The 11452-nt window shown below is 42.1% G+C and overlaps 1 protein-coding gene across 1 annotated transcript; it reads left to right on the forward strand.

The window, feature by feature from the left end:
• Positions 1-403: 403 nt before the first annotated feature.
• Positions 404-6501, forward strand: lgalslb (lectin, galactoside-binding-like b; the record flags this gene model as incomplete). Its single annotated transcript, XM_020523207.2, has 2 exons — positions 404-583; positions 5433-6501. Coding segments are annotated over 2 exons (324 nt in total), but the record flags the coding sequence as incomplete, so codon positions are not given.
• Positions 6502-11452: the final 4951 nt, after the last annotated feature.

Raw genomic sequence — 11452 nt, forward strand, 5'->3', positions numbered from 1 at the left:
AACACCACTTACGATGAGTTTGTTACTTTTTAACAGCGTAGCAATGCCTTCCGCAATCCTTGATTTTTCAAACAATCCCTTTCCCATTTCACTCTGCTTTTGGGGACCATGCTTTCAGCTACTTGGGTCGTGAGCTTTGGAACTCACTCCCTCACAAACCCCTCTGGGCATCTCTCTCTCTCTGTCCTCCTTTTAAAATGATCTACTGTCTCCTGCATGGCTTTGTCTGATCTCTTTGTTTTATAATCGCTCTCTTGAAATGCCTTGGGATAATTTACCAGGTTAAGGCTGCTGTGTAAAAGTATGTTGTTGATCCAGACAGTCTCCTCAGTTTTAGCCTTTGCAACCTTCGGAAAGTATTTTAGTGACTGACACTGACATTTCCCCTCTTCCCCCATGTTGAAGCTTTGAGATCAGCCTGTGCTGTGGAGACTCTGATGTATCACCAGCTGATGTTGCCGTCGAACTCCAGGCAAGATTTTCCGATCAGCAGTTTGTCCGAAATGCTTTTGTCTCTGGAGAATGGGGAGAGGAGGAGACTTCGATTCCATATTTCCCCTTCATCCCAGACCAGCCATTTAGGGTGAGTATGTGTTTGTAGCAGATGGGAGCTCTGGCCTCCCTATGTAAATCTGGGGATAATATCACTGCAGGAGACCCAACGCACAACAAAACATTGACACAGATGATACCAGCATTGAGAAGTTACAACTGTCATCAAAAATTAAACATTTGGATGTGAATACGGAAGGAATAGTTAGTAAGTTTGCAGAAGACACCAAAATTGATGGTGTAGTGAACGACGAAGAAGGTTATTTCAGAGTGCAACAGGACCTTAATCAGGTGGGCCGAGGAGTGGCAGACGGAGTTTAATGTAGATCAATGTGAGGTGCTGCATTTTGGAAAGGCAAACTGGGGAAGGACTTGTACACTTAATGGTAAGGTCCTGGGGATTGTTGCCAAACAGAGGTCTTGGGGTGTAGGTTCATAGTTATTTGAAAGTGGAGTCACAGCTTGGCAGGATAGTGAAGAAGGTGTTTGGTATGCTTGCCTTCATTGGTCAGTGCATTGAGTGTAGGGGTTGGGAGGTCATGTTGCAACTGTACAGGACATTGGTTAGGCCACTTTTGGAAAACCTGCATTCAACTCTGGTCTCCCTACTACAGGAAAGATGTTGTTAAACTTGAAAGGATGCAGAAAAGATTTACAAGGATGTTGCCGGGGTTAGAGGGTTTGAGCTGTAGGGAGAGGCTGAATAGGCTGGGGCTATTTTCCCTGGGGCGTTGGAGGCTGAGGAGTGACCTTTATAGAAGTTTATAAAATCATAACAGGCATGGCTAGGACGAATTGCCAAAATCTTTCTTCCAGGCTGGGAGAGTCCAAAACTAGACGGCATAGGCTTAAGGTGAGAGGGGAAAACTTTAAAGGGACCTAAGGGGCAACATTTTCACACAGAGAGTGGTGCGTGTATGGAATGAGTTCCCACAAAGTGGTGGAGGCTGGTACAATTACAATATTTAAAAGGCATCTGGATTGGTACATGAATAGGAAGGGTTTAGAGGGATATGGGCCAAATGCTGGCAAATGGGACTAGATTAATTTAGGATATATGGTCGAGTTGGACCAAAGGGTCTGTTTCTGTGATTAGGTGGGTCTTTTCTTTAGACTTGTGCAAATTGAGGGGTCTCCAAATCCCCTGTCTTCAAAATTGAGAAAGACCTTCAAAATGATGTTAAGGTTTTGATTTCTTCGATAAAGAGAGGATATTCCGACTTAGTGAAGGAAACCAAAACCAGGAGCTGCAAATACAAAAAAAATTCACCAATTGAAAGGTGAATTCACAGGAAGCTTCTTTGAACAGAATTTAAGGGTTAAAGGCTAAAGAACGTTCCAGAATTTAACTGGCATGATATTGTTTTATTAGTTGCATTTAAGTTCATTGTAACCATTTTTGCCTCTTAAATGTGAATTATATCAACTTCTGAATGTCATGTTGAGACACCTAAACAACACCAGATGTAATTAATCCTTATGACACAATCATTAAGGAGACGAATGTATTTTTGGCCATCTTCGTTAATTTAGCTAAAAGTCCCTCCATTGCCATTTTCAGCTGGCTTACAGCTAAGTCTACGGCTTGCACTTCGCTGGCCTACACAGGGCCTTCTGCCCTGATCCAGATAATGAGAGCACATCGTCTACAGATTCACAGAGAAATCTGTGAACTGACGTTCTCAAATTAATTCCGCAGTCACCTTTACTACGTCTGTCTGCAGTGCAAGTGTCTGGAAGTAGATCAGTGAAGATCCAGGCTCCCTATTTACACTGTGTAACACAGAAACACTTTATAAGATGATTGCAAAGAACCAGAGACGGCCTGAGAAACAAGAATGTGATGATGTGCCATTGCCTGGAAGGTGCTGGTGGAAACTGGGGAGTGAATCGGAGGCATGATGGCTGATTCTGATTCCATACAGTAATTGAATGGAAATTAACAACAGTATTCCTCACCCAAGGAATCTTGCTCTGACTCTGCATTTGCACATTCCACCGTAAGTAATGATATGAAAAAAGTTGGCCATTACAACAATGTAACACATTATTCTATGTAATGATTCTCTTGGATTCACGTGGTGAAAGACTGGAGTAGGGGAGAGTTGGGAGTGGATGCAAAGCAATAAGTACATTAGTTGCCATTTTTAACCCATCCAAAACCCATGCACTTGCAGAGTTACAATTGGGCCCATTATGTGAGGACATAGTAATAATTTTTTAATTTACTCATGAGATATTGGCATGACTGATTAGGCCAGTATTTATTGCCCATTCCTAATTGCTCTGGATCAGAATATCCTTGCTGAGTCATTTCAAAGGGCAGTTCAGACTCAACCACATTGCCAAGGGTCTGGAGTGACACATAGGCCAGACCATGCATAGGTTTAAGGGGAGAGATACAGAAGGGTCCAGAGGGACAGTTTTTTTTTGACACAGGGTGCCAGAAGTAGTGATGGAAACAAGTACAACTTTTTTATTTAAGAAACATTTGGACAGGTACATGGATGGGATAGGGTATGGATGGGTATGGACCAATTGCAGGCGAATGGGGCTAGATTAATTGTGTAATCTGAGCAATATGGGTGAGTTTCCATGCTGTAAACCTCTGACTCTATGCCCAGGTAAGGATGGCAGATATCCAGAGGGGGTTTTACAATGATCGGTAGTTGCGTGGTTGCCATGAGACCGGCTTTCAATTCTACATTTGTATGAAATTCAAGTATCTCCACTGGCCTTGATGAGATTGGGACTCCTGTCCTAGAACATTAGCCGGGGGTGTCTGATACATCGCCCCTCCCCTGACCATGCAAGGATGAAATCCCATGTTTGAGGAGCCTTGTAAAGTAAGATTATAGAAACTGTAAAACATTTCCACGACTTGCAAGAAAGACTGTAGATTGTTAACCATCAGTGACATGGCTTGGAAGTTATAAGCTCATGTGAAAATATTTAAACCATCTCACTATTGGTACTAAAATGCTTTTTTTTAAGTTACTTTATTCGTTATTGTTCAGCTGAGACTTGGAAAGTCATGAGACACAAGTTCTACGAATACTGGATTTTGTTTGTAGTAAGAACAAAGTGTTATTTTTCACTCACTTACGGGACGTGGGTGTTGCTGGCAGGCCAGCATTATTGCCTGTGTCTAGTTGCCCTTGAGTTACTGTATAACATGTTATATATGGACTACATAACCAGGATCAGAATAACTTGACACAACAACAGTTCTCCTTCAGGTATCTACAAGGCCCAGATCCTGTCAAAACCTGATCACTGAGCACTGTGGGTAATAGATCAAACATCCTTGCTCCTGTGAATTTATACGCTGCTGTGAGCGGTGGCTGTTACTGCACAGAAATAGAGGTGGTTTATTTTTGATAGTGGCTGACCTTGAAACAGAGCAAATTGGAACATGTTACTTGTTTGGAATTATACATTGGTTTAATGTAATTATAAATTACTGTTAAAAGTGGGAATGATTTTCCATTTCAGAAAGCAGGATATGGTACTTGACTTTTGAGACCTGAAAACAGGACACATCATATTTACGGAGGGAGAAATATGTTAATTTTTTTTTAAATTTGTGACTAAATTTTTTGACAGGAATACCTTGTCTTTTTCTACTTTCTGTGTCTCCACTCCTGAAAGACACTGCTATCTTCTGTTGACAGCTCTCTAGTCCCCAACCCCCATTACTGCTCATTCATGTTAATCCAGACAGTCGGTGTTAACAAACCACTTCAACTGTGGAAAGGATTGTTACTGTCTCACTGCATTCTCATCCCAGCACCTTCCAACACAGGAACTAGGCGCTGACTATGGGTGGATTGGGCAAATCACACTTGGTGTTAAATATGGTATATACCTTAGTTTGTATGGCTTTGTACCATACTAGTTATTACTTCTATCCACTGGTCTGATTAAAGGAATTCACATTGGTTACGTTTGTATTGTGATGGTGCACCGAATTAAAGTAGCCTTAAACCCAGGGACAGAGCGTTTTAAGAGTGAAATGATGAAACCTTTCTGTTTTCAAAGGGTAGTGGAAGTTTGTAGGATGTTCTGCAAATGGGAGTCGATGCTCGACCAGTTGTGAATGTGAAATCTGATCTAGCAGTTTTTGGAAGGTGTTAAGGAGGGTTGGGCAAAAGTTAGTGTATCTGGAGTTAGGGCACAGATCAGTGATGTCTTGCTGAACGGCATCTTGTTCCCATGAAATTATGGCTAATATTTTATCTGTTTAGTATTCTGGGTAAATAGAATCTTAGATGTACAGTGCAGAAACAGACCCTTCGGTTCAACTTGATCATACTGACCAGATATCTTAAATTAATCTACTCCCATTTGGCCAATATCCCTCTAAACCCTTCCTATTCATATACCCATCCAGATGCCTTTTAAATGTTGTAATTGTACCAGCCTCCACCACTTCCTCTGGCAGCTCATTACATACACACACCACCTTCTGTGTGAAAAAGTTGTCCGTTGGGTCCCTTTTAAATCTTTCCTCACTCACCTTAAACCTGTCCCCTCTAGTTTTGGACTCCCCTATCCTGGGAAAAAGACCTTTACTATTCACCCTAACCATGCCCCTCGTGATTTTATAAACCTCTATAAGGTCACCCCTCTGCCTCTGATACTCCAGGGAGAACAGCCCCAGCCTATATTCAGCCTCTCCCTGTAGCTCAAACCCTCTAACCCCAGCAACCTCCTGGTAAATCTTTTCTGCATCCTTTCAAGTTTAACAACTTCCTTCCTATTCGCAGGGAGACATGAGTTGAATGTAGAAATGGAACGTATTTTAATAATGATGTTTGTTTTGATAATCGCAGATTTTCTCAAAGGCAGTATCTTTGTTTGGTTGGCATGTTTTACAGCTGGAGATGCACTGCGAATACCAGCGATTCCGTATATTTGTCGATGGGCACCAGCTCTTTGATTTTCACCATCGTGTCTCTGACTTGTCAGGAATTGATAAGATAAAAATCTTTGGTGATTTGCAGCTGACCAAACTGGGTTAGGATATTTTTGGGATTGTCAGGAGGAACTGTGACGTTTTCTATCAATTGGTGAAACTCTCGCCGTCACACTGCATGGCAGTGCCAGCTGGGTCTGAGCTGCCTCAGTGTCAGGCTCCATTGTCTACTGTTCCAGAGGAAACATGGAACCATTGTTCAGGTGTTGGCAGTGTAACTGATTTGGGAATTGTCCACTTGGGGTAGAAATTGGGGGAAGCACTCAGGACGGGAGTAAATTCCAATTCAAGACGGCTCCGAGACTGCCAGCATAATTTATTCTGATTGGTCTGGGAGTGGGACATCTACACAAAGGGGTGGGGTGGGAGGATAAGGGTATTGAATGGAGTAATTTTTGTGTTGTTTATACCATGCACTACAGTCTTTGCACTGAAATGACAGCACAACTCATTAATAAATATATATTTTAAAAAAAAGGACATAACTAGTCAGGGTATTGTCTGGACTGTAAACAGGTTTTGTAGAATGTAACATGGATGGTGTGGTTTGTGTTATATATGACACTGGATACTTATTTATATTCATCATTTCTTTTAGTCTTAAAGAAGCATTAACCATTGGAATGTTAGCAAATGATTGTATTAGATAGTTAATCTAGTTAGAATCTGTAAATTACAGATATATTTCTTGATACTCATAACTTATTAATAATTTTATTGATTGGAAGCAATGAAACAGGTGTTCCTGTCAATAATAATTTCTAAAATATAACTGCATAATCTGTAATGTTCGTCATAAAGATCTTATTTCTGGGAAATATCTTGCAGTTTCTGCTTCAATATGTTTTAAATTAATCTGCTAAACTGAGCTTTTTCTTAGAGCGATTGGTATCAGCAGGAACTGTATTTTCTATTGGTTATTGTAATTTACATAATGTTTCACAAAATAAAAGTTTCTAAATGTAAAACAATTAAAAGGACAATTGAATGTCTGATATTTTACATGCTTTCAGCAAACCAAGTTTTTGCTCTCAGTCACTGAAAAGAACAGACTTTGAGAATTGATAGATCCAATCAGAGAGATTAGTGATTGTGTTTTATGGTAAAATATTATGTCAGAGGCTTTGCTGGAAGACAGCACATTAATTTCGTGAGTATTGCATTCAGGATTCTAGCATGTATGTCAAATGGAACAGAAATACTTTGTTTTCTGCGCAACCTTCCTATTTATGTGTGTCGCTGCATTTATCAAAATGATCCTTTTTTTTTTCCACAAACCCCCCCTGTGCAGTGTGTATCCATCTCTGTCTCTGCACATTTTGCTGCCAGACAGAAACATTCTGACAACTGTCAGACTCGTGCCGACCCATTTTGTCCCATTCTGGGAACAAGCAAAACCCTGGAGATGCTGGTGACATGAATCAATGTGGTACGAAGACTGAATTAACAACTGCTTAATTGTGACATTCCATATCTCGTTATTTTATATTTGTCTCGATGTCGGAGTATCCAGTGGATACTTTGATAGATGTGTTAATGTATGGAAACCTGAAAACAAACAAAGATGTCTTTCCAAATGTAATGCTGTTATCAGTGTCAGGCACTCAATTTTGTTTAGATCAATCTTAAGAAAAGTTGAAAATGTTTATAATTTCCCTATTCTTTTTTTCCTTTTACTCCTCCTTCCCTATCATTTTAAGAACAGAAATAGGCCACTACAAGCTGTTGCTGAGAGCATCAATCCCATGTTTCGTCCCTGTATATTTTCAGGTACTAACTTGTGCTTAGACTTTGAGCCCTGGCCACATTGAATTAACATGCTCCCCTGACACTCCCAGGACCAGCCTAACTGGATTCTTTTAAAGGGTGCGGTGTCTCTCAAGTGTTTTTGGTTTCATAAGTTTTTGTCCAGAGATACTGGTGTGTCTCTGCAGAACAAAACTCTGGTAAATTCCTGCATCCAAGAACCCTATACCCTGAACAGATTGGTTTGAGTGCTGTGTCAAAAACAAAGTGGATGACCATCACCGTCCTAATTTCACTCTAGTGAAAATATCTTCCCAGACAGAGGGAAAGATAAAGCCATTAACTGTGAGAGAAAGGGAGAGATCAAATGAGAAAAGAAAGTGGAAGAAGTCTCAAAGAGACAAAGTTCCAACTGAGGAAGATGCTTCATATCTAGCAACAAAAACACAAACTGAAGAGGTCCGACAGCAACTGTGGAGAGAGAAGCAGAATTAACTTTGTGACCCTTCTACAGAACTGTTTGTAGCTGGGAAAAGGTTGGTATATATGCTGAAGCTGGATTGGGGTCAGTGGGGAGGAGTAAATGCAGAGATTGCGGGGGGAGAGAGAGAGAAAAACAGTTGGGCAGACAAAGAAGTGGATAAAGGTCAGCCTGGCTGTATCAATAGATGCTAATGCAGACCATTAGCAGCTGGACAATGAATGGGTTGTCTGTGGTAGCAACCATGTGATGGCCTGGTGTGTGGAGTTTGGGGTAAGAGCATGAGCGAAGATGTTCCAGCCTTAAAATGAATGAACTTGATATTGAGTCCTGCAGGGTCCCCATGTGGAAAATGAGCTTGTGCTGAGCTTTGCTGGAACACTGCAACAAGCCTGAGACAGAGGTGTTGGCCACGGAACACGGTGGTGTGTTAAAGTGGCAGGCAACTGGAAGCACAGTAAAAACAAAGAACTGTGGATGCTGTAAATCGGGAACAGAAACAGAAGTTGCTGGAAAAGCTCAGCAGGTCTGACAGCATCTGTGAAGAAGGGTCACCGGACTCAAAACTTTAACTCTGTTTTTTTTTCTTCACAAATGCTGCCAGAGCAGTTAAGCTTTCCCAACTGGAAGCTCTGGTTGTTTTTGTGGCCAGAATGTAGGTGTTCCCCAAAACAATCTCCCAGTCTGCATTTCATCTGCCTAATGTAGAGGAGGACACATTGTGAGCAGCGAATATTGTAGATTGGATTGAGTTTGTAATGGATACTGTTGGCCAGCCTATCCCCAGAAATGGAAACAGACATGTCAAAGAAGGGAAGGGAGGAGTCAGAGATGGACCAGGTGAACGTTAGAGCGTGGTGAAAATTGGAAGAGAAATAGATTAAATTTTTGCAATTCCAAATGAGAGGGGGAAGCAGAATCGAGGATGTTCTGGGGAAAGTGTCGTGGGTTGGGCTGGAATAGGACTGGAACAAGGAATGTTCCATGCACCTCACAAAGAGACAGCCATACCTGGGGCCCATGCGGGTGCCCGGGGCCACAGCTTTGATCAGAAGAAATGAGAGGAGTTGCTCAGGGTGAGGCTGAGCTTGGCATGGTAGTGGATGGGGTCGGCTCAGGTCTTTTTTCCAGGAAGAAGCAGACAGCCCTGAGACTGTCCTGATGGGCGATAGAGGTGTAAAGGGATTGCACATCCATGGTAAGCTGGAGAACTGGAAATTCTTAAACTGATGTAAAGCGTTAGAGAGGGTTATAGGGGGAATGGGTCTGGGTGATGTGTCTGCGGGTCAGTGTGGACTTGTTGGGCCGAAGGGCCTGTTTCCACACTGTAGGGATTCTATGAAATTCTATGAATCGTGGATGTACGGGGGAAGGGACTGGACAAGGGGAAAAAAAAATACAGTAGCAGTAGAAAGACATGAGTTCTGTGGGTAGGAGCAGGCACTAACAATGGGTCTACCTGGGCAGTCCTGTGTGTGGATTTTGGAAAGGAGGTAGAAGCGGGTTGTGTGAGGTTGGGGACTGAGTTTGGAGGCAGTGGGAGTAGGGGGAGATCACCGGATAAAAACAAGATTAGTGACTGAGAGATGTTTCATGTTGTTCTTTTTTACAAGACTGTAAAAGTCAGATTATCCTGAGGTTTGAAGATTGTTAGCACAGTTTTCTGAGATTGACTTTTTATGAACAAGCTCTCAAGTGGCAATTGAGTTTTGAACCTTTGTCACGTTTCAGTGAAAGATTATTAGCAGAGACTTAAGTGACTTCCACAGAGCTGAAAATCAAGCCTTCACACACATCACAACATTTCATTTAAACTCTTTCAATCTGACATTCAACTTAGTGGAAATTGTATATGCTATCCCTCAGGGTGTTGAATCTAAATGCATCAGTATAGAGAACTAACAGTGCACACAAATTAATGTTGTTTGTGTAAACTAAATCTGAATGATGGTTCAATTTTCACCTTTAAGGTGTGTCATTAAAAATACACTCGAGAGAAACCTATCAGTTTGTTTGGCTTTTTTTTTCTAACTTCTAGATAAGGAATGACATCTCCTACAGTTGCATATTCTGCCTTTCCATTTTTATCCCCCGAAGGGGAAAAGAATATCATCTGAGTAACTGTGATCAAAATCATTGCTGCTACCGATCAGCTTTGTAAAGAAGAAAAGTAGGGGTCCTAACCCCAACCCCTGGGTCGGGGTGAGGGGTTGGAATCCTGTGATTGAACCCTCCAGGGACTGACGAGCAACACTTTGCCTCTGCTCCTGTCCCTGAACCGATGTCAGCCCCAAACTGTTCCTGCCCCTTTTATTCCACAGGCTTGTACCTGTCGGGTATGTTTAAACTTTTCTTTGGAAGCTGTACATCACATCAGTGTCATTAACACTTTACATAAAAACATAGCAGATAGGAGCAGGAGGAGGCCATTCGGCCCTTTGAGCCTGCTCCACCATTCATCACGATCATGGCTGATTATCCAACTCAATAGCCTAATCCTGCTTTCTCCCTGTAACCTTTGATCCCATTCGCCCGAAGTGTTATATCCAGTTGCCTCTTGATCACATTCAATGTTTTGGCATCAATTACTTCCTGTGGTAATGAATTCCACAGGCTCACCACTCTTCTGGTGAAGAAATGTCTCCTCATCTCCGTCCTAAATGGTCTACCCTGAATCCTCATACTGTGACCCCTGGTTCTGGACACACCCATCATCGGGAACATCCTCCCTGTATCTACCCTGTCCAATCCTGTTTCAATTTTATAAGTCTCTATGAGATCCCCCCTCATTCATCTGAACTCCAGCGAAAACAATCCTAACCTAGTCAATCTCTCCTCATATGTCAGACCCACCATTCCTGGAATCAGCCTGGTAAACCTTCGCTGCACTCCCTCGAGTGCAAGAGTATCCTTCCTTGGAAAAGGAGACCAAAACTGTACGCAATATTCTAGATGTGGCCTCACCAAGGCCCTGTATACCTGCAACAATACATCCCTGCTCCTGTACTCGAAACCTCTCACAATGAAGGTCAACATACCATTTACCTTCTCTTACCTTCTTTACCTCCTGCTGCACCTGCATGCTTACCTTCAGCGACTGGTGCACAAGGACACCCAGGTCCCACTGCACACTCCCCTCTCCCAATTTATAGCCATTCAGGTAGTAATCTGCCTTCTTGCTTTTGCTTCCAAAGTGAATAACCCCACATTTATCCAAATTATACTGCATCTGCCATTGATGTGCCCACTCACCCAACCTGTCGAGATCATGCTGAAGGATCTCTGCATCCTCGTCACAATTCACCCTCCCACCCAACTTGGTATCACCTGCAAACTTGGAGACATTACATTTTGTTCTCTCATCTAAATCATTAATATGTATTGTAAATAGCTGGGGTCCCAGCACCGATCCCTGTGGCACCCCACTAGTTACTGCCTGCCAATTTGAGAAGGACCCATTAATTCCCATTCTTTGTTTCCTCTCTGCCAAACAGTTTCCTATCCATCTTAATATACTTCCCCCAGTCCCATGTGCTTTAGTCTTGTACATTAATCTCTTATGTGGGACTTTGTCAAAACATTTCTGGAAGTCCAAATATACTACACAGACTGGCTCCCCCTTGTCAACTCTACTAGTTACATTTTCATAGAATTCCAACAGATGTGTCAAGCATGATCTCCCCTTCATAAATCCA

The sequence above is a fragment of the Rhincodon typus genome, chromosome 9, assembly GCF_021869965.1.
Source record: "Rhincodon typus isolate 14 chromosome 9, sRhiTyp1.1, whole genome shotgun sequence".
In the NCBI taxonomy this organism is placed as follows: Eukaryota; Metazoa; Chordata; class Chondrichthyes; order Orectolobiformes; family Rhincodontidae; genus Rhincodon; species Rhincodon typus.